Raw genomic sequence first — 23,914 nt, forward strand, 5'->3', positions numbered from 1 at the left:
AGCCCTTTGTCTCCTTTTCATCTCTCTCCACTGATTTGCCAATCAATCCTTCCCCCCCCCCCCCCCCACCACTATATCACTTGCTTGGCTTTGCACCGCCCCACCTCTCTGCCAGCTTCCAGCCCCCCCACTACAATCAGTCTGAAGAAGAAGTCTCAACCCAAAAACCCAAAACATCACATATCCACGTTCTCTTGAGATGCTGCCTGACCTGCTGAGTTACTCCAGTAGTTTTTGTTTTTTTTCCCCTCAAGATTCCAACATCTGCAGTTCCTTGTGTCTCATCACTTATTCCACTTCCTTGTGTAACTGGACTACCAGAAGTTGACACAGTTACATAGCTTGTTGTTTGGTGATAAACGTTCATAGTGATTCTGGTGAACAGCCCCAGTATTTTGCAATTGCAGGACTCGTGGGAAGCCTCATGGTTTCCTGTTGTTAAATGATGGCAAATGTCAGAAAAGGGAACGAAAAAAAAGACAAGTCAAAAGCAAAATGCCAGTAAGAAAATTGGTAGAATACGACTACACAGGAAATACTCTTGATCATTAGATCCACTAGTGTTATTTCATTTGAAATTTAAACACTCGCTCACTTTAACATTGATGTTTTATGTGGGACCAAATACTTGTAAATTATTTTTTGTCCTTAATTCCCTTCTAGTGGAGTGGACCGAATGCATGCTTGTGGGAAAAGATTATCTCATTGGCATTTTGGAAGAAATCTACATTGATAAGACATAGCAGAATTAGGCCATTCAGTCCATCGGTCTACTCTGCTATTCTATCATGGCTGGTCCTTTATTCCCTCTCAAGCCCATTCTCCTACCTTCACCCCATAACCTTAACCCCCTTACTAATCAAACTATCAATCTCTGCCCAATGACGTGGCCTCCACAGCTGTCTGTGATAATGAATTCCACACATTCACCACTCTTTGCTAGAGAAATTCCTCCTCGTCGACATTCTGAAGGTATGTCCTTTTATTCTGAGGTCGTGCCCTCTGGTTCTACACTCTTCCCAATACGGGAAACATACTTTCCTCACCCATTCTTTCTTGGCATTACATTATCTGGTAGATTTCAACGAGATCCCCTCTCTTGGATGGTAATTGTAATTTTAATTAGATTCTTCTTACAACTTTCTCTGACCAAAAAAACATGTGAGGAAGTACACAGTATATTACTGAGCATCCCCATATATCTGTGTCTTAATGCGAGTTATCCTGTGGAACTTGTCATGGACATTAATAGAATACCTCCTCCATGATGGGTAGCACTTAGAACCATTAAACAAAATATCACACCAGCGATCATCTAGAAGGCAATGTACAGTTAGTCAAGTCTGTGTTGAAATGCTCCCTTTCACAGGCCTGGCACAAACTTCATCAGGGTTATTCTCGGTCAAAGTTATGTTTTAATTCTATTTAATAAATATTCTGCCATTTGAATATGTTAAAAATTTCAAATCTGCCTTGTATATTCGCTGGTGTCTAACATTGTTTACTTAAATTAGAGTCATAGACACGGAAACGGGCCCTTCAGCCTAACTTGCCCACGCCGACCAAGATGCCCCATCTGCACTCGTTGCACCTGCCTGTGTTTGGCCCATATCCCTGTAAACCTATCCTGTCCAACTGTCCCAGACATGTTGTTGTAGTATCTGCCTCAACTGCCCCCTCTGGCTGCTCGTTCCATATACCGACCACCCTCTGTTCACCAAGCATTTACGTTCAGAATTTTATTAGTGCCAGAATACATGAAACGGCGATGCAACCCAGAGAATTAACAGCAGTGGAGATTCCACAGTGTCTGTCTGTGGTCTAAACTCTATTATCTACTTCCTTGTGCTTGGGTAAATTCAAAATACTTGATTAGAGTCTTTTCTTATGTTCCTTTGTGGGATGTAAGCCTTGTTGACAAGGTTAGCCTTCCCTTGCGCAACTGTTAGGTGACTGAACTGTTGATTTATGTTACAGAAGGAAGTAAATGTGCAAAGTCATAGATATAAATAAATCACAGCCATCTTTAGTTCCTATTTGTAACATCGCAATCTACACAAATGATAAATTGTTCTCAATTTTTCCTCGCTAATCATAAAACCATAAGACATAGAAGCAGAATTAGGCCATTCAGCCCATCGGGTCTACTCCGCTATTCGATCATGGCTAATCTGTTTTTCCCACTCAACCCCATTCTCCTGCCCTCGATGCCTTCGATGCCCTCACTAATCAAGAACCTGTCAATTTCCGCCTTAAAAACACCCAATGTCTTGGCCTCAACAGCGATCTGTGACTGAATTCCACAGATTCAGCAAACTGACTAAAGACATTCTTCCTCATCTCCGTTTTGCAGGAATGTCCTTTTATTCTGAGTCCTCTATAGCCATCAGATACATAGTTCTACAAGTTGGTGTTGGTAACACTTGTTTTTCAAGGACTGTTTTTGAGCGGTGGGTAAACCATTTGCTGTTGCATAGTTGATCACGTGTCAAGTTTGGAAGTTTAGAGAAACGGGCCCTTTGATCCACCGAGTCAGCGCTGACCATCCATCTCATGTTCTAGGCACATTAGTTCTATGGTATCCCACGTTCTCACCAGTACACTAGTTATATCCTCTACGCTAGCGGCCAATTAACCTACAAAACTGCATGTCTTTGGAATGTGGGATGAAACCGGCGCTCCTGGAGATAACCCACGGGGTCACAAAGGGAACGTGCATACTCGTACATAATAGGAACCTGAGCGGTAACCTAGAGTGATGTGTGTATGGAACCTGAGCTGCCAGAGGAGGTATTTGAGGCAGGTATGGTAACAACATTTATAAGAAACTTAGGCAGGTACATGGATATGAAAGGTTTAGAGGAAAATGGACCAAATGCAGGTAAATGGGACTAGCTTAGATGGGCACCTTGGGCTGTATTGAAGTTGGGCTGAAGGGCCTGTTTGCAGGCTGTATAACTCTGACTCCAACTGACAGGGTTATATTGAATTCCATTCTCTTCATTTTCTTTGAATGTTTAAATATCACCCATTCATGGAAGTCCTTGGTTTTAATCTCATCCATAATAATTATCAAGGAGACATAACACACACTAAAACACAGGAGGAGTGAGGCTTCCAAAATGTTTGATTTATTTATTGTCACGAGTACAGAGATACAGTAAAATCCTCCTTTCTGTAATCTATTCAGTCAAATCGTAGCAAACGATCCAATTCTGGAACAGCATGCAGAGAGTCTCCACGTTCTGGCGCTATACTACGTCACATTTATTTACTATCTTGTTGGTCCATTTTAAATACTTCACTCGTCTCAATATCTAAAAGTGAGGATGTGGTAACAAGTTGCTTGTGTTCACATCAGTCTACAAAATAAGTTTTCTTTTTGGAAAACCATCCAGCACTCATTCACATCCCAGTTCTATGTTATCTATGTAGCAACTTGCAGTGATTGATTAATCTACAAACATTATTGTATATTTATATGTTGTGATATTGCATTAATGGGGCTGTAACTTTGCAGCAAGTAAGAATTTCATTTCTCCGTTCCTGGACTCTTGGCAGCACGGTAGTGCAGTGGAAGAGTTGCTGCCTTGCAGCGCCAGAGACCCGGGTTCGATCCTGACTATGGGTGCTGTCTGTACGGAGTTTGCATGTACTACCGTAACCACGTGGATTTTCTCCGGGTGCTCCGCAAAGACATCCAGGTTTTCAGGTTAATTTATCTGAAAAAATTTGTAAATGGTCCGTAGTGTGTGTATGATCGCTGGTCAGTGCAGACATGGTGGGCCAAAGGTCCTGTTTCCGCACTGTATATCTGAACTAAACTAAACTCTTGGTTCTTGAAGTTAGTGCAACATTTGATGATGTAATTCAATGATGATCTGTTGCAGGCTGGATCCGGTACGCTGAGAAAGCCCTCGGTAGCCTCGTGCTTCCACACATCAGTACTGCCAAATCCCCACATCAAGTGATGGGATCTCTGATAAAGGACTATTTTGCCAAAAAGCAGGTAAATGGATGATAATGGCACAGTTTTATAATGTTGACCTCTCTGACAAATCATAAGTTCATTAGTGATAGGTGCAGAATGAGGCCATTCGGCCCATTAAGTCTACTGTGCCATTCAATCATGGCTGATTTATCTTTCCCTCTTAACTCCATTTCCCAGCCTTCTCCCCATAACATATGAGACCCAGACTAATCTTTGCCCTAACAATATCCATTAACTATATGCAATTCCACAGTAAGAGTTTCTACTGCCAGCTAGAAGGGCATTGAATGTTCCCCTGCAGCCTTAGCCAATGTCAAAGTGCTGAAGGAACTCAGCCAGTTTCCCCTTTTAAGTTTGTAGAACATGGGACAGTACAGTAATAATGATAGACACAAAGTGCTGGGGTAACTCAGTGGATCAGACATCATCTCTGGAGAAAATGGAGAGGTGAAGGTTCGGGCCATGACCTTTCTGCAGACAGATTGTGGAGAGGGTGGTGGAACTGGTGCAAGAAAAGGCCTGGACAAATCGGGGCCAGCAACAGATGGCATCGAGCAGGGTGGTTCCGATAGGCTAATTGTTGGTTAGGTATGGTGTAATCCTAAGAGAGATTGAGTACTGCACAGAAAGATCATAAAAACATAAGACATAGAAGGAGAATCAAGCTATTCAACCCATCATGTGTAGGCAGGAACTGTAGATGCTGGTTTAAATCAAAGATATACACAAAATGCTGGAGTAACCCAGCAGGACAGAGAGAAAGAATGGGTGATGTTTCGGGTCGAGACCCTTCTTGATCATCCACTCTGACATTCACTCATGGCTGATCTAACTTTCATCTCAACCCCATTCTCTTGCCTTCTCCCTGTAACTTTTGACACCCTTACTAATCTAGAATCTTGTCATTTTCCATTTTGAAAATACCCAATGTCTTGGGCTACAAATCTGTCTGTCACAATGAAATCCACACATTCACCATCCTCTGGCAAAATAAAGTCCTCCTCATCTGTTTTGAAGGTACATATTTTTATCCTGAGGCTGTGCCTTCTGGTTTTAGACTCTCCCATTACTGGATACATCCTTTCCACATCCAGTCTACCTAGGCCCTTCAGCCCACAATGTATGTACTGAACATGATGCCAAGTTAAACAAATCTCCTCTGCCTGCACACGATCCATATCCCTCCATTCCCTGCAGTGCCATGTGCCTGTCTAAAAGTCTCATTGAGGTCATGATTGCATCTGCCTCCACCACCTCCCCTGGCAGCATGTTCCAGGCACCCACCACTCTCTCTGCATAAAACGTGCACCAGAATCCTGCAGTAGTTTGTCTTTTGCTCAAGATTCCGACATCTGCAGTTCCTTGTGTCTGCTGTCAGCCAATTTTCCTCGCTTCATCTACCTTCAGAAATATTGGTTGATTTTACTTATGAAGGAAGGAAATGCAGGTGCTGGTTTATACCGAAGATAGACACAAAACGCTGGAGTAACTCAGCAGCTCAGGCAGCTTCTCTGGAGAAAAAGAATAGGTGATGTTTCGGGTAGGATTCTGACCCAAAACATCACCCAAGTTGATTTTGCTGTCAATCAGAACTGACTCGGAACATCTCCTGCGTTGGTGAATACATTGCTGAACATCATAAGTGCCTGACGAAAAGCTGGAGGAATCGCAGAAGGGAGCAGCAGGAGAGGATGTTGCATAAGTGTCTCATTGTTTTGACCCAATATGTTGATGTGAAAGTGCCAAGCCATTCTGTCATCTAACTGCTTGTTGTTCTGTACCTTCTGATGCTCAGGAGCATTGTAAACAAGATTAATGACCTCTTCCATGCTTTGCTAAAGGCACTCTCCTGTGTTGTCACAGATGGCAATGATTTGCAACAGCCATTATGTTGTGAAGGATATAACTACAACCTTTGTCTCAAAATAAATAAATAATCTTACCAAAACAACTCTGCTGAGATATAGCAACCATCCAAACTCTTATGGTTTAATATGTTGACAATTAAACCAAAACGACCATCAAATTGCTGGATAATATATTACTTAATTCAATATACATTAACTTTTCTTGCAGCATTCATTAAATGTGACCAGAATCAGGGCATTGAAAAGACATATTTTTAAACTGCATAATCTTATTTAAAAAAAACCTAATGGAAACCAATACAGAAATTATTTTTTTAAATAAAGGGTGGCGCAGTGGTAGAGTTGCTGCCTTACAACGTCAGCGACCCAGATTCGATCCTAACTCTTGGTGCTCTCTGTATGGAGTTTCTACGTTCTCTCTGTGACTGCTTGGGTTTTCTCCTGACGCTCCGGTTTCCTCCCACACTCCAAAGATGTACAGGTTTGTAGGTTGTGTAGGAAGAAACTGCAGATGCTGCTTTACATCCCAGATAGACACAAAATGTTGGGGTAACTCCGTGGGTCAGATAGCATCTCTGGAGAAAGGGAATAGGTGACGTTTCAGGTCGAGGTCCTTCCAATTTTGAAGGGGGCGACCCGAAACATCGCCTGCTCCTTCTCTCCAGAGATGCTGCTTGACCTGCTGGGTTACTCCAGCATTTTGTGTCCATCTCAGGTTTGCAGGTTAATTACGTTGGTGAAACTGTAATGTCCCTCGTAGGTAGGATAGTGTTAGTGTATGGGGTGAATGCTGTTCGGTGCGGACTCAGTTAGCCGAAAGGACTGTTTATGCACTGTATCTCTAAAATCTAAAAAGAAAATCTAATGCAATGAAATAAACAGTCTGGGAGAATCTGAGAATGTAATACAACCAAATGCTGCAGGCATTTTGAAGAATTGGGTTGCTGTATTTAAATTCTCCATGTGCCCTATATTAGAAACCGTTGAAGTATAAAGAACTAAATTGTAAATGACTTTGTGCATTGGTGTTTGTGATTTGTTTTGCTGGAGCTCAGGCTAAGTGCAGTATTAAGACAAATAATTCCATTTGTTCTGCTAAAACTGTAAAGGAATTTCAGAGTCCCGCATTGACTTGTTAAATTTTGTTTCAGCAACTCCCACCTGAGAAGATCTTTCATGTTGTCATAACTCCCTGCTACGATAAAAAATTGGAGGCACTAGGAGAAGACTTTTACAGCAGTGTTCACAAGATACAGGATGTTGACTGCGTACTAACATCAGGTAATGTCACCATTTTAGGAAGTGTTCCTTATCAAACCAGGACGACATCTCCCTCCCTCTTTCTAGATCTCACTATCTCCGTCACAGGTAACAGACCATTGACTGACATCTACTATAAACCTACTGACTCCCATGGCTATCTTGACTACACTTCTTCCCACCCTTCTTCTTGTAAAGACTCTATCCTCTACTCCCAATTCCTCCTTTTGCGCCCGCATCTGCGCCCAGGATGAGGATTTCTATACCAGCGCATCGAAGATCTCCTCATTCTTTCAGGAACGGAGATACAGCGTTTAAATAGGCCCTTCGGCCCACCAACTCCGCCCTGACCACTGATCACCTTGTACACCAACGCTACCCTACACACTAGGGACAATTTATAATTTACAGAGGCCAATTAACCTACAAACGTACAAACTTGAAATCAATATTCATACTCCCTGTATGCTGTAAGCTGCCCACCACTAGCCACATCTTCCCATCTACACCCATTTCCACCTTCCGCAGGAGATGCAACACCTGTCCCTATACTTCCTCCCTCGACTCTGTCCAGGGACCCCAGTGGTCCTCTCCGGTGCGGCAGAGGTTCACTTGCACCTCCTCCAACCTTATCTACCGTACCCATTGTTCAAAATGTGGGCTCTTATATATTGGTGAGACCAAACAGAACACCTGAACACCTTCTCTCAGTCCACCTGGACATACCTGATCTCCCGGTTGTTAAACATTTTAATTCCCATTCCTACACAGAACTTTCTGTCCTAGGCCTCCTCCTTTATCAGAGTGAGGCTAAACACAATTTGGAGGAACAACATCTCATATTTCGCTTGGGCAGCTTACAGCCCAGTGGTGTGAATATTGATTTCATTAATTTCAAGTAACCCCTGCATTCCCCCTCTCTCTCTCCATCCCTTCCCCACCCAAGTCGCCCCAGCTTTTGTTCTCACCTAGCTAGAGCTAACAATGGCATTGGCACTTTTTTGTATAACTTTCATTCATTTGTTCTATATCTCTCTTCATCATCATCTAGATCTCTTGTTTCCCTTTCCCCTAACTTTCAGTCTGACGAAGGGTCTCGACCCGAAACGTCACCCATTCCTTCTCTCCAGAGATGCTGCCTGTCCTGCTGAGTTACTCCAGCATTTTGTGTCTTTTTATTGTCAGTAGTACAGTGAAATTTTTGTTATTTTTGCACACAGTTCAGGAAAGTATTGCCTTACTTAAGCACAATTCCCGTTTAATGCAAAGAGCATAGAAATAGTCCACTGAGACTTCATGCAAGAGTCGCCATGTTGGTGCCATTTTCAAAATCCAGTCCGATCCATGCTCTCGGTCTCCTGGCGCGGCGCCCGATCTCGGCGAGCCCCATGCTGCTGCAGGGGCCTCCAGCCATCGCCTCCTTCCGATCGTCCAGTGAACTGTTGACTGGACAAAAATGACTTTGGGTTTCAGAAAGATTTTCATTTTTGTACTTGTATTGAAACTCACCAAATAACAGGTCTTTTACTGGTCAGGAGAATTACTGCCTTGACAAATGTTCTTCTATAATATCTGCAGGTTAATTTGCCTCTCTAATGTCCTTAATGTATTGGGAGCGGTTAAGAAAGTGGGATAGCAAAGAACTAGTGTGAACGGGTGATCAGTGGGTCAGCATGGAATTATTGAGCTAAATGATGTTTCTAAACTAAACTAACTGAACTGAACTAAAATATCATCTTTGAGTCTCTCTGGTTAGAAGTCTAGGACGTGACCTGATAGAGGGTGGTAAGTGCCTGGAACTCGCTGCTAGGCTGGTTTAGTTTAGAGATACAGTGCAGAAACAGGCCCTTCAGCCCACCGAGACTCATTAGGGACAAATTACATTTCTGCAAAGCCAATTAACTGACAAACCTGTATGACTTTGGAGTATGGGAGGAAACTGAAGATCTCTAAGCAAACCCACGTGGTCACAGGGAGAAAGTACTAGCTCCGTACAGACAGCACTTGTCGTTGAGATCGAGCCTGGGTCTTTAATGCTGCAAGCCAGCAACTCTACCACTGTGCCAACCCTCCATGGTGGTGGGGACAGATACAATAGAGGTGTTTACGAGACTTTTGGATAGGCGCATGGATATGCAGGGAATGTGGGCATATAGATTATAAGGATTAGTCTAGGCATCATGTTTGTTGCAGACACTGTGGGCTGCATGGCCCGTTCTTGAGCAATACTGTTCTATGTTCCATGTTAAATACACAAGCTGAAAGTGATTTATACGTACCTTAATATTGTTTCAGGTGAAATAGAACAGATGATGGATCAAAAAGGTTTTCAGCTGACAGATGTGGAGCCAACAGCTTTAGACAATTTGTAAGATGTTCTAATTTTACTTAATGGGAAATTTTAGTGCTGGTTTATGAGAAACGTGTGCGGTTTTCAATTATTTTTTATTTGATGCAGGTTTGAAGAAATTGGTGACATAGGTATTTCAAGGCATGATGGGAGGGGATCTGATGGCTTCCTAGAACACATTTTTAAATATGCTGCTAAGGAAATCTTTGGCATTGAGGTGAAAGAAATCATCTACAAAACACTCAGGTATTTGTACTATTTGCCCTGAGTTCTGATGGCCCAGACAGTGGAAGATTATTTTCACTTGGTAGTCAAGCAAATTTTCCCAACCTCGTGAAAGATGAAAATTGTGAATGTAACTCCACTGGTTAAGAAGGGTGCGAGGCAGGAGTAAATAAATTATAGGCCAGTTAGTCTGACTTCTGTGGTTGGTAACACATTACAATCCATTATTAGTGATGAGGTTTCTGGAAGCACATGATAAAATTGGGGAAATCTTCCTGTTGCCGTTTTTTGAGGAGTTAACAAGCAGGATAGACAAAGAAGAGTCAGTGGATGTTGATTACTTGGGTTTTCAGAAGGCCTTTGATAAGGTGCCAGTAGTATTGGTGAAGCCTGTGCTATTAGCGTGGAGGGATTAGCTGACTGGCAGAGGACAAAGAACGTGAATGAAGGGGGCTTTTTAGAAACATAGAAAATAGGTGCAGGAGGAGGCCATTCGGCCCTTCGAGCCAGCACCGCCATTCATTGTGATCATGGCTGATCGTCCCCTATCAATAACCTGTGCCTGCCTTCTCCCCATATCCCTTGACTCCACTAGCCCCTAGAGCTCTATCTAACTCTCTCTTAAATCCATCCAGTGACTTGGCCTCCACTGCCTTCTGTGGCAGGGAATTCCATAAATTCACAACTCTCTGGGTGAAAACGTTTTTTCTCACCTCAGTCTTAAATGACCTTTATTCTAAGATTGTGGCTCCTGGTTCTGGACTCACACAACATATAATAACCATATAACATATAACCATATAACAATTACAGCACGGAAACAGGCCATCTCGGCCCTACAAGTCCGTGCCGAACAATTATTTTCCCTTAGTCCCACCTGCCTGCACTCATACCATAACCCTCCATTGCCTTCTCATCCATATGCCTATCCAATTTATTTTTAAATGATACCAACGAACCTGCCTCCACCACTTCCACTGGAAGCTCATTCCACACCGCTACCACTCTGAGTAAAGAAGTTCCCCCTCATGTTACCCCTAAACTTCTGTCCCTTAATTCTGAAGTCATGTCCTCTTGTTTGAATCTTCCCTATTCTCAAAGGGAAAAGCTTGTCCACATCAACTCTGTCTATCCCTCTCATCATTTTAAAGACCTCTATCAAGTCCCCCCTTAACCTTCTGCGCTCCATAGAATAAAGACCTAACTTATTCAACCTTTCTCTGTAACTTAGTTGTTGAAACCCAGGCAACATTCTAGTAAATCTCCTCTGTACTCTCTCTATTTTGTTGACATCCTTCCTATAATTGGGCGACCAAAATTGTACACCATACTCCAGATTTGGTCTCACCAATGCCTTGTACAATTTTAACATTACATCCCAGCTTCTATACTCAATGCTCTGATTTATAAAGGCTAGCATACCAAAAGCTTTCTTTACCACCCTGCCTATATGAGATTCCACCTTCAAGGAACTGTGCACGGTTATTCCCAGATCCCTCTGTTCAACTGCATTCTTCAATTCCCTACCATTTACCATGTATGTCCTATTTTGATTTGTTCTGCCAAGGTGTAGCACCTCACATTTATCAGCATTAAACTCCATCTGCCATCTTTCAGCCCATTCTTCCAAATGGCCTAAATCACTCTGTAGACTTTGGAAATCCTCTTCATTATCCACAACACCCCCTATCTTGGTATCATCTGCATACTTACTAATCTAATTTACCACACCTTCATCCAGATCATTGATATACATGACAAACAACAAAGGACCCATCACAGATCCCTGAGGCACCCCACTAGTCACCTGCCTCCAACCCGACAAACAGCCATCCACCATTACCCTCTGGCGTCTCCCATTCAGCCACTGTTGAATCCATCTTGCTACTCCTGCATTTATACCCAACAGTTGAACCTTCTTAACTAACCTTCCATGAGGAACCTTGTCAATAGGGAACATAGGGAACATTTTTCCTGCATCTAGCTTGTCCAGTCCTTTTATAATTTTATATAATTCTATAAGATCCCCCCTCATCCTTCTAAACTCAAGTGAATACAAGCCTAGCCTTTTCAATCTTTCCTTATATGACAGTCCCGCCATCCCAGGGATCAATCTCGTGAACCTACGCTGCACTGCCTCAATCACAAGGATGTCCTTCCTCAAATTAGGAGACCAAAACTGTACACAATACTCCAGATGTGGTCTCACCAGAGCCCTATACAACTGCAGAAGAACCTCTTTACTACTATACTGAAATCCTCTTGTTATGAAGGCCAACATTCCATTAGCTTTCTTCACTGCCTGCTGTACCTGTAAGCCAACTTTCAGTGACCGGTGTACAAGGACGCCCAGGTCTTGCTGCACCTCCCCCTTACCTAACCTAACACCATTGAGATAATAATCTGCCCCCTTGTTTTTGCCGCCAAAGTGGAACCTCACATTTATCTATATTATACTGCATCTGCCGCGCATCTGCCCACTCACTCAACCTGTCCAGGTAACCCTGCAACCTCTTAACATCCTCTTCACAGTTCACACTGCCATCCAGCTTTGTGTCATCCGCAAACTTGTTAGTGTTGCTCCTAATTCCCTCTTCCAAATCATTAATATATATGGTAAACAGTTGCGGCCCCAACACCGAGCCTTGCGGCACTCCACTCGCCACTGCCTGCCATTCTGAAAAGGGCCCGTTCACTCCTACTCTTTGCTTCCGGTCTGCCAACCAATTTTCTATCCACGTCAACACCCTGCCCCCAATACCACGTGCTCTAATTTTGGTGCACGTGCGGCTGCTGGACAAGATAGGTGCCCGTGGTATTAAAGGAGCCCGTGGTATTAGCGTGGAGAGACGATTAGCTGACTGGCAGAGGGCAAAGAATGTGAATGAAGGGGGATTTTTTCTGGTTGGCTGCCTGTGACTAGTGGTATTCTGCAGGGGTTGGTGTTGGGTCTGCTCCTTTTCATGTTATATGTCAATGTCCGGATGATGGAATTGATGGCTCTATGGCCAAGTTTTCAGATCATACGAAGATAGGTGGGGGGGCAGGTAGTGTTGAGGAATCAGATTAGCTGCAGAAGGACTTGGAGAGGGTTGGAAGAGTGAGTAAAGAGGTGGCAAATGGAACACAGCAAGCAAAGTGTATGTCATGCACTTTGGTGGAAGGAATAAAGGTGTAAACTACTTTCTAAATGGGGAGAAGATTCAGAAATTTGAGGTGCAAAGGGACATGGGAGTTTAGGATGTAGGAGGAGACTGGAGCATGCATAGAAAATCCATGCAGTCGTAGGGAGAATGTGCAAACTCTACACAGCCAGCACCCAAAGTCAGGATCGAACCCAGGTCTCTGGCGCTGTGAGGCATTACTCTACCAGCTGTGTCACTGTGCCTTATGTACTGTCAACATTCTTTCCCAGAAAAATGTTTAAAATATTTTCTCATAATAAGAGAACACAATGTAAGAATATAAAACACAAAAATGTTGTAAAGGAACCTACTTCTGTGAATTTGATCACACTATTTATTCTGTGCTCTTTAATCTGCTGTAGGAGAGTTCTTCACCTTTGAATGACTTTGTGAATGTTGCCTGCTGTCGATTTTCTTTCTGAACTTTGTGCTTTTTGTTTAGGAATAAAGACTTCCAAGAGGTGACTCTGGAAAAAGATGGGGAGATAGTTTTACAATTCGCTGCCACCTATGGATTCAGGAATATTCAGAACATGGTTCACAAACTGAAGAAAGGGAAGTTTCCTTATCACTTCATCGAAGTCCTTGCATGCCCTGGAGGTAAAGCATTTTCCCTTCAGCTGTTTTAATGTGAGGCTGCATTGATATCAAACCGGTGGTTTATTTTACCCTGTTAATCCTGTCTAGGGAAGAGCGTTCTCCCCATGGCAAGTTAGTTTGGGAGGCAGATATTTTTCCATCAATATGACCATCATAGAATGAAAGGAGAGGATTGTCAAATGGAGCCAACTTCCCTACTCTGTGTATTTATCCATGCCTTTGCTTTGTATTTGAGATGGCCACAATGTCTACATCTTTCTCAGATATTTGCATTGCCTCTTATTGAAATCCAAAGGATTTGGGAGGGCAGAGCGGGAATTTGTGTACCAAACAATCACAGTAAGGAATTGGAACTAACGTTTTCATTAAGTGTTGGTCAACTTGTTTGGGGAAAGAAAAGAACTTCCTCCTGGTAACATTTTGCTCTAGGTGAAAATTCTTTCAAACGTTCAGTGGAAAAAATAATTATTAATAAAGGCAAAAAATAATCCAAAGATTGACACACAATACTGGAGTAACTCAGCAGGACAGGCAGCATCTCTGGGGAGAAGGAATTGGTGATGTTTTGGGTTGAGACCCTTCTTCAGAATGTCACCCATTCATTCTCTCCACAGATGCTGCCTGCCCTGTTGTTCTACTCCCGCATTTTGTGCCGATCTTCGGTGCAAACCAGCATCTGCAGTTCCTTCCTATGCAAAGAATAATCCTGCTGGTTGATCTAATTTTGGACCAAGGAGACAGGAAGAAGGGAGATCAGAAGAGCAGCAAAGAGGTGCAGCTGGTAAGGCTTAAGGCTAAGGCCAAAGGCCTCTTAAATGCCACAATTGTATCTGCCTCAACCACCACATCTGGCAGTGTGTTCCAGGCACCCACCAGTCTCGATATAAAAAATCCTGCCCTGCACATTATTGTCACCTGTACTGAGGTACAGTGAAAAGCTTTTTTGTGTTGCCTGCTATCCTGTCAGCGAAAGACAATGCACGACTATAATTAAGCTGTCCGCAGTGCCAGAGACCAGGGTTCAATCCTGACCTCGGGTTCTGTCTGTTCATAGTCTGCACATTCTCCATGTGACCACATGGGTTTCCTCTGGTTCTTGGAGTTAATGTTACACAAAGATAGAGAAAAGGCATTGCTATTTTGCTTGTCGCATGTCGCTTTACTGAACTGATAATGTCAAGATCAAAAGTGTTTTCATTGATGGCTTGTAACCTTTATCGTAAGGGTGTCTCAACGGAAAAGGTCAAGCCATGACCGAAGATAGAAAAATGGATAAAGATTTGCTGCATCGGATGGAGGAGATGTACAGCAGCCTGCCCGTCCACGTGCCAGAAGCCAATCTACATGTGCAAACGCTCTACCAGCAGTGGTTGGAAGGAAGGAACTCGACTAAAGTCCGTGAGGTGCTGCATAAACAGTACCACGTGCTCAGTGAGGCCCTGACCAGCGTGGACATCAAGTGGTAGTGCTGGCGGTGCAGTTCCTAACTTGTGCAACGCCGGTTCTGCAGACAACACTGGTGGTATCTCATAACAAAGGTGCAATCAGGCTCGCAAGTGTGTTGAAGTATGACATTGTGTCTTTGCAAGGAATAGAGACTTGAATCTTGTAATTTATCGGACTTCAGATAAACCTGGGAGACGTTCGTCTTCAAAGTCACTTGAATGTTTCCATTGTTTATGCCTGCTTTCAAATTAATATATTGCATACAAGGTCATAATTGCATCAACAATTATTTTCTCAAATGGAGATATACAGAAGTGATAGAAGAAGAATTCTTCAAATACCATTCCGAGTCCAGAACGTATAGATTCTGTTCTATTTTATTTTATGGTATTGTTCGTGTAATGCATTCAGGGTGAGAAGGGGAAATTCTCTGTTCTTGAGCTATATATATACTTATTCTTGAAGGGAGGGAGAGAACAGTGCATGTCATTCAGAAGCGGTGACTTGCAAACAGCTCAATATTTGGTGCTTTTTGGATCTGTCTTTATACACAAGAAACACTTCATCTTGAGGACCCTCGAGGCTATTGTTCTGGCGAGGTCCACAGCATGCTTGCCGCAACTCCTCTGAACGGTTCACTTAATGGATGTTAACGTTACACTTGTGTCTGCTTACTCAAAAACATGATTCTAGCTTAAGTCCTGTGAGTTCTGAAAATCAGGTAAACTGATCTAATAATCTGGTGATAACAAGGAACTCCAGATGCTTGTCTACCAAAGAAAGACACAAAATCCTGGAGTAACTCAGTGGGTCAGGTAGCATCCCTGGAGAACAGGAAAGGTGACATTTCTGGTCAGGACCCTTCTTCAAATTGATTGTCAAGTTCAGTCTGAAGGGTTCCAACCTGAAACATCACCTATCCATGTTCTCCAGAGATGCTGTCTGACCTGCTGAGGTTCTCCAGCATTTTCTGTTTTTTACTGAAAACTGTTTGTTTTAAAGATGCACTTGTGAAGTTCAGCAGATACCCTCCTGGCAATTGATGGCTGATTTGATTGAAAGGAGTTTGTTAAACTCATTAAAATTATTCACTGAGGTTTTTAAAAGGATAGAAGGTGCTGGAATATCTCATGAGGTCAGGCAGCATCTACAGATAAAATGGTTAGGTAACGTTTTGGGTCAAGACCCTTCTTTGTCTGAAGAAACCTCACCTGTCCATGTTCTCCAGATGTGCTGCCTGACCTGCGTTACTCCAGCACTTTGTGTCCTTTTGTGTATTAACTAGCATCTGCACTTTTCTTTCGACAGGGATGGGTAATGTTTTGGGTCACGACCGTTCTATGTCTGAGGAAGGGTCTTGGCTCGAAGCATCACCTATCCATGTTCTCCAATGATGCTACCTGACCTGCTGAGTTACTCCAGAACTCCAGAGTCTTTTTTTTGTAAACCAGCATCTGCAGTCCTTTGTTTCTACTTTAAAAAGGACATATTCAGCGGGCACAGAAATGACAGTACTCTTTCACTGCAGTTTTTGAATGTATTACATCTGAGTTCTTTGAATGCCTCTTTTCCTCCTTCGTATTGATGGTTATCACAGTATTGATCAACATACAATATTCCCATAACAATCAATTAATACTCAGTTAACAATAGGAAAGAACATGACAGGCTGCAAACTTATAGATCGTGGAAAAATATTGCACTTATTTGCAATTTAATGTTAATCATTAAATTTTATCAAATCACTATCTTAATCAAGTAGTATTCCATTGCAAGTTTAAGGAACAAGCATACCTGACCAATTAAACAACAATACAATCTTTAATTACATTTAACACATTGTATGAGGAACTACTTGAAATCCTCTCCAACAGAAATATACTGCATTTCTCATGAATGTAATCTCTACAACATTTTTATAATAAGCCTTTTGATGTTTCAGACTGCACAATAAAGGTTTATATCATTGCTAATGTTTAGGAATTGGTGCAAGTGGACGTCAGTCATTTTTGAAACACTGTTATGGTTTGAGCTTAACCTATACCTACTCCACGTAAAAATGTTATTGTGAACAAAATATTCTGTAAACTCAACTGCAGTTTTGTGCATGTATTGGTTAAACGAGAAAATAAATTAGTTTTTTTTATTTGTAATTGCTTGGAGAAAAAAAGAAGTAGCAAGATTATTTTAATATGCCTGAAAAATACTGGCATAAAACAGTATAGCTTAGTTTAAAAATAAATAGACATTACTGACTTAAAAAAAAGAAGAAAGTATGCTTCCTGATGCCCATGGCATGTTTTGGGTGATTGTGTGTGTTTGTGCACTTCTGCCAGTACGAGATAATGCTTTAAAAGGACACTGGCGTAAGGCAGCATCTTTGGAGAACGTTTTGAGTCGTGACCCTTTAGACTCTCTGAAGAAGGGTCTCGACCCGAAACATCACACAATCCTCTCCAGAGATGCTGCCTGTCCCGCTGAGTTACTCCCACATTTTGTGTCTATCTTCGATTTAGACTCTGGGTGGGTTTAATAACAGCATTGGGATTGTTGTTAAGTGAGCGGAGGGCTGTGCATTCGAAAGGAGTGAGATTAGAATTATGAGGGGAGTAGAGGTCAATTCAGTTGATGTTGTGCCGGCAGTTAGAAATAAGAAGGGCCAGAGAGGGCCGCTGGGGAGGCCAAAAGAAGGGAATGTTGGAGAATGGGGTCATCACTGGGCAGTGAGGATTCCTTCCCATAGAAAAAGGCAGAGGTGGTGGAAGAAGAGCTCTACCACAGGGCGTGCCCAGAACTCATTGAGGTAACTCTACAGGTAAGGCCTCTGGTGAGGACAGACCATTGTGTATTGGGGATAGGGTGGTCAGGAGGATGGTGAAAACATGACTGGGGTCAGAGTGGAGGAAGGAGGTTCGTGGGAGGTACTGTGGGGGGGTGATGGGGGGTTGAGAAGTGAAGGGGGGGTGGTTGAGGAATGGTGACAGGGTGGGGATTAGATCATCTTTGGGTTGTAGTTTGTATCGGGTGCAGAGTTTTCAACATTAATTTACTGAAACATCACCTATCCATGTCCTCTAAAGATGGCCCACTGATTTACTCCGGCACTTATGTCATACAGTGCGGAAACAGGCCGTTCACCCCTTCTTGTCCATGGTGATCAAGATGTCCCATCTACACTAATCCTGCCTGTGTTTGGCCCATATCTCTCTCAACCTTTCCTGTCCTTGCACCTGTCGAAATGTTTTCTAAATGTTGTTATAGTAGGCAGTGGCGCAGTGGTAGAGTTGCTGCCTTACAGTGCCAGAGAACTGGGTTCAATCTTGACTATGGGTGCCGTCTGTACGGAGATTGTACATTCTCCCTGTGACTGCGTGGGCTTTCTCTGGCTACTCCGGCTTCATCCCACACTCCAAAGACATACAGGTTTGTAGGTTAATTGGCTTTGGTAACATTTTTAACTGTCCCTAGTGTGTAGGATAGTGTTGGTGGTGGTCATTGGTCGTCGCTGACACGGTGGGTCGAAGGGTCTGTTTCTGCACAATAAAGTCTTTCCGCACTCGATCTCTAAAGTCTAAAGTAGAAGTACCATCGTGTTTTTGTTCCGGTAAACCAACATCAGCTGTTCTTTGCGTCTCTTTTCTCCTCTAGTGGTGTGTCAATGACATTGCAGCATAACCTCCCTTTCTGGAATCGTGGTGATACTCTTATTCAAAAGGTCACAGAATGTACGGACTGAGAAATAGTAACAGCAAGTTACACCGAAAAAAGGAGAGCGTGATTCAAAAATGGGTAAATTAAACACATGTGGAGCTACGCTCTCAGTAGTAAATCTGAGCATTTTATTGGAAAAATATGAGTGTGTAAATGCAACTTGGGTATTAAATGAACAACTGGTTATTTCAAAAATGCAGAAATACAACCATGTTCTGACCCGGACTCGCTACCCTAACCATATGTGTTTACCCAAATAAAGAAGAAGGGTCACTAATCCATGTTCTCCAGAGATGCTGCCTGACCTGAGTTACTCCAGCACTTTGTGGCTTTTTTATGTTTAGAAAATCTCTCTTGATCAATTTGCTTCTGGCTTAAGGGGGAAGGGGTCATTGCTGGACTTGATTCTGGGAAATGAGCCAGAGAAGTAAGTGGAAGTGGTGACAGAACACTGTCATGGGCTGGTTTGTTTGTGGGGTTGGGCAAAGATCTTAGAGCAGAGCAAGATGGGTTACTCTCATGCAAACGTGTAGTACGCTCATGGGCGGATTCATTGGTGATTATAGGACCCATTTTAGCGACCAGTCCCCGCCATCTTGTTCCGCCATCTTGCTTCCGGCCAAAGATCGGATCTTTGTTTCCGCAGCGGGGAGAGGAAGTGTGCGGCCTGGGGCAGCGGGGAGCGGGGGTGCTCTAAGATCTTTGGGGTTGGGTGGCAGTGGGATGGGTGGGGCAAGGGGCGTGGTCATAGCACCACAAGGTTTAGAAAAGACAAGGAAATCATTCATCTCAAAATGGCCAAGTAGAAAAGTCTCGGGTTTAATGGGAGGAGATCAGCCCGAATAAACCCTTTTCAAAGCTTGATGGGCAATCAGTTTGACAGATTCTTGATTATTATGGGTGTCAGGGGTTATAAGCATCCTATCAACAACTTGACAGCAGTCCTGACCCACCTCATTGGAGACTCTTGGACTATCTTTAATTGGACTTTACGGCACTAAATGTTCCCGATGTTGGGGGAGTACAGAATCAGGGGCCACAATTTAAGAATAAGGGGTAGGCCATATAGGACTTGGATGAGGACAAACTTTCTTCACCCAGACAGTTGTAAATCTGTGAAATTCCCTGCCACAGAAGGCAGTTGAGACCAATTCACTGGATGTTTTCAAGAGAGAGTTACATTTAGCTCTTGGGGCCAGCGAAATCAAGGGATATGGGGAAAAAACAGGAAAGAGGTACTGATTTTAGATGAACAGCCATGATCATATTGAATGGCAGTGCTGGCTCGAAGGGTCGAATGGCCTATTCCTGCACCTATTTTCTATGTTTCTATGCTTGAGTATATGGCAATGAAACTCGACCACTTGATTTTGAAGCATTCATGCATGGTGGAGGTATAATGTAGTCATAGAGTGATACAGTATGAAAACAGGCCTTATGGCCCAACTTGCCCACACCCGCCAACATGTCCCAGCTACACTACCTGCTTTTGGTCCATATCCCTCCAAACCTGTCCTATCCATTTATCAGTCTAACTGTTTCTTAAATGTTGGGATAGTCCCTGCCTCAACTACCTCCTCTGGCAGCTTGTTCCATACACCCACCACCCTTTGTGTGGAAAAAGCTACCCCTCAGATTCCTATGAAATATTTTCCCTTTCACCTTAAATCTGTCCTCTAGTCCTTGATTCACCTACTCTGGGCAAGCGATTCACCTACTTTTGTCCTTGATTCACCTGCTCTGGGCAAGAGACTCAATGCATTGAAATGTATATTTGAAATGCATTTTAAATTTCTTGAAAGTCTTACTTTTAATAAAGTAACGTTTCCATGAACATATACCCCCTTTATTAATGTAATTGTTTGATTATTCTAAATTCAAATCAAAATGAAATATACGTCAAAAGGAGACCGCATACTTTCAAGATACTCTGATTTTTTTTTTCCCCAAGCAAAACATAATTTGTATGACTTTGCAAAATCAGGAAATGTTATGGCTATTTCTTGACCCTTTTTCCAACTACAAAAAAAAAAAGCATTTGAAATTCTAACACATATTAAAAAAAAATGTGTCAAATTTTCTGTACCGTGGAAGGCACTGACGTCGATCCAGGGTGGGGGCAGATATTTTCCCACTTTGAGGTGAGGGATGGCCTGTATTATTATCCCCCAGTTTTTGGAGGTCGAGCAATAACAAAAATAATAATCACCTGCTCCTATCTCTCATGTAGGCCTTACATTATCTTAAAAATACTTCAAACAAAAGACATTGAAATCAGACTTCTACAATGCACTAAAACATGATTTTATTACGTCAAATTTCAAAAAGTTCCTATCGTGGGAGGGGGACACCTCCCTCCCACACCCTCCCCACCACACAGTCGCTGCACTCCTTCACCAGGTACCCCCCCCCCAGGCCAGTGATCAATGATCACACAGCCCCACACCCCCCACCACCACCACCACTTTCAAAAATGCTCCGCGGCACCTGTATTTTGTTGTGGTGTTAGTTTGATTATGATGCGTGTCAAAAACAGCACTGGAGGAGCTTTCTAGGTTCCACCGAGATTTGAACTCGGATCGCTGGATTCAGAGTCCAGAGTGCTAACCATTACACCATGGAACCACCCTGCTGAGAGAGGCTAGTACAGCTCAATCCACACATCACCCTCACTTTGTCTTTCACATTCTGTGGGCTTTAATTCCATTGCACGAGCCGTGCAGCCAGCAGCAGGAATGTAGCAGGTTGTTTAAGCTCCAGCACTTTGTGCTCCACCATCCAAGTTGTGCAAAGATTTTTATTCCAAATGCACAGACCTGACTCTGCTGCGAGATAAAAGTGCAGAGTTTTGTATCACAATGTGCACAGGCTTGCAGCGACTCCTGGCAATTATTTCCAGCTTTAAACTTGTGCTAAATGTTAACGGTCACTTGCATTTAGGAAGCAATTGTGTGAATGTTTGCAATTGCCTTTAATTTATTTTATCATCAAGAACGATATGCACCTCTCAGCTGCATTTTACTGTACCTCGGTATACATGACAATCAACTAAACCAAAAAATAATAATAAAAGGGATCTGAGGAATAGGTTATGCAGACATTTGGATGGGCCAGGGCTGATTAGGGATTAGTGATAGGTGTAGTCAGCATGGTTTTGTACGTGGGAGGTTGTGTCTCACAAATCTGATAGATTTTTTTTTAAGACGTGACCAAAAAGGTCGATGAGGGCAGACCTGTAGATGTTGTGTACATGGATTTCAGTAAGGTGTTTGACAAGGTTCCACATGGTAGGCTGCTCTGGAAGGTTAGATTGCATGGGATCCAAGGAGAGATAGCTGAGTGGATAGCAAATTGGCTCCATGGAAGGAAGTAGAGGGTGGAAGGTTGCTTCTCGGACTGGAGGCCTCTGACTAGTGGTGGGCCTTGGGGTTCGGTGCTGGGCCCGTTACTGTTTGTCATCTACAACACTGGTTTGGATGAGAACATAAAGGGCAAGATTAGCAAGTTTGCTGATGGTACAAAAGTTCGTGGTTTTGCAGATAGTGAAGATGGTTGTGAAAGATTGCAGCAGGATCTGGATTGATTGGCCAGGTGGACGGAGGAATGGTTGATGGAATTTAATACAGAGAAGTGTGAGGTGTTGCATTTTGGCATGTCAAACAAGGGCAGGACCTACACAGTAAATGCTATGCCTCTGGGTAGTGTTGTCGAGCAGAGGGATCTAGGAGTACAGGTGCATGGTTCTTTGATGGTCGATTCGCAGGTAGATAAGATGGTCAAAAAGGCCTTTGGCACTTTGGCCTTCATCAGTCAGAGTATTGAGTATAGAAGTAGGGAATTCATGTTGCAGTCGTATAAGACATTGGTGAGACCGCATCTAGAATATTGTGCTCAGTTCTGGGCACCATGTTATAGGAAAGATATTGTCAAGCTTGAAAGGGTCCATAAACGATTTACGAGGATAGTGCCAGGACTAGAGGGTGTGAGCTATAGGGATAGGTTGAGTAGGCTGGGTCTCTATTCCATGGAGCGCAGGTGGATGAGGGGTGATCTTATAGAGTTGTACAAATTCATGAGAGCAATAGATCGGGTAGATGCACAGTCGCTTGCCCAGAGTAGAGGAATTGAGGACCAGAGGACATAGGTTCACGGTGAAGGGGAAAAGATTTAATAGGAATCCGAGGGGTAACTTTTTCACACAAAGGGTGGTGGGTTTGTGGAACAAGCTGCCAGATTATCCCATTGTTTAAGAAACAGACAGGTACATGGATAGGTACACAAAAATGCTGGAGAAACTCAGCGGGTGCAGCAGCATCTATGGAGCGAAGGAAATGGGCAACGCTTCGGGCCGAAACCCTTCTTCAGACATTGGTACATGGATAGGACAGGTTTCGAGGGATATGGACCAAGCGCAGGCATGTGGGACTAGTGTAGCTGGGACATTGTTGGCCGGTGTGGGCGAGTTGGGCCAAAGGGCCTGTTTCCACACTGTATCACTCTATGACTCCATGAAAACATTTTTGACTGGAGTCTTGATGGTTGGACCTATTTGTAGACGAAAGATAGACTCTGAGGAGGGGTCTCTACCCAAAAGATCAACCAGAGATGCTGCCTGACCCACTGAGTTTCTCCAGCATTTTGTGTCTATCTTCAATGTAAACTAGTATCTGCAGTTCATTCCTGCACTATTTGTACACATTAATGACCCAGTTAAGAATTTACTCAGCAAGGAATGCTGAGTAATATATCCTTGCGTTAAACAATATCCATATTGTTTTATATCCATAACCCTGGCTATAAATCTAATCTCAATAACCTGGCCCTCAACCCAAGCAAAACCAAGGGACTGATTGTGGGCTTTGGAAGGAGTAGGAGACCCACAGCCCCATTTATATCAACGGGTCGATGGTTGAAAGGGTTAAGAACTTCAAATTCCTGGGCGTGCACATCTCTGAAGATCTTTCCTGGCCCGAGAACACTAACGCAATTATCAAAAAAGCTCATCAGCGCCTCTACTTCCTGAGAAGATTACGGAGAGTCGGATTGTCAAGGAAGACTCTCTCTAACTTCTACAGGTACACAGTCGAGAGCATACTGACCAGTTGCATCGTGGCTTGGTTCGGCAATTTGAGCGCCCTGGAGAGGAAAAGACTACAAAAAGTAGTAAACACTGCCCAGTCCATCATCGGCTCTGACCTTCCTTCCATCGAGAGGATTTATCGCAGTCGCTGCTTCAAAAAGGCTGGCAGTATCATCAAAGACCCACACCATCCTGGCC

The 23,914-nt window shown here is 43.2% G+C and overlaps 1 protein-coding gene and 1 non-coding gene across 5 annotated transcripts in view; one reads left to right on the top strand and one right to left on the bottom strand.

Moving 5' to 3' along the window:
- The window catches only part of narf (nuclear prelamin A recognition factor), a 34,750-nt gene extending 19,047 nt beyond the window's left edge, over positions 1–15,703 (top strand). For all 4 annotated transcript variants that reach the window (XM_033044004.1, XM_033044005.1, XM_033044008.1 and 1 more), the window contains exons 7-12: positions 3,891–4,009; positions 7,011–7,140; positions 9,415–9,487; positions 9,578–9,715; positions 13,322–13,479; positions 14,704–15,703. In XM_033044004.1, the coding sequence (XP_032899895.1) occupies positions 3,891–4,009; positions 7,011–7,140; positions 9,415–9,487; positions 9,578–9,715; positions 13,322–13,479; positions 14,704–14,945 (860 nt within the window). In that variant the 3' untranslated portion in view covers positions 14,946–15,703. The remainder of the gene's footprint in view (positions 1–3,890; positions 4,010–7,010; positions 7,141–9,414; positions 9,488–9,577; positions 9,716–13,321; positions 13,480–14,703) is intronic.
- Positions 15,704–21,189: 5,486 nt separating this feature from the next.
- On the bottom strand, positions 21,190–21,261 carry trnaq-cug. The gene has a single exon. It is a non-coding gene; the product is annotated as a tRNA-Gln (tRNA).
- Between the last annotated feature and the right edge of the window lie 2,653 nt (positions 21,262–23,914).

Source organism: Amblyraja radiata, chromosome 26 (assembly GCF_010909765.2).
Source record: "Amblyraja radiata isolate CabotCenter1 chromosome 26, sAmbRad1.1.pri, whole genome shotgun sequence".
Classification (NCBI taxonomy): domain Eukaryota; kingdom Metazoa; phylum Chordata; class Chondrichthyes; order Rajiformes; family Rajidae; genus Amblyraja; species Amblyraja radiata.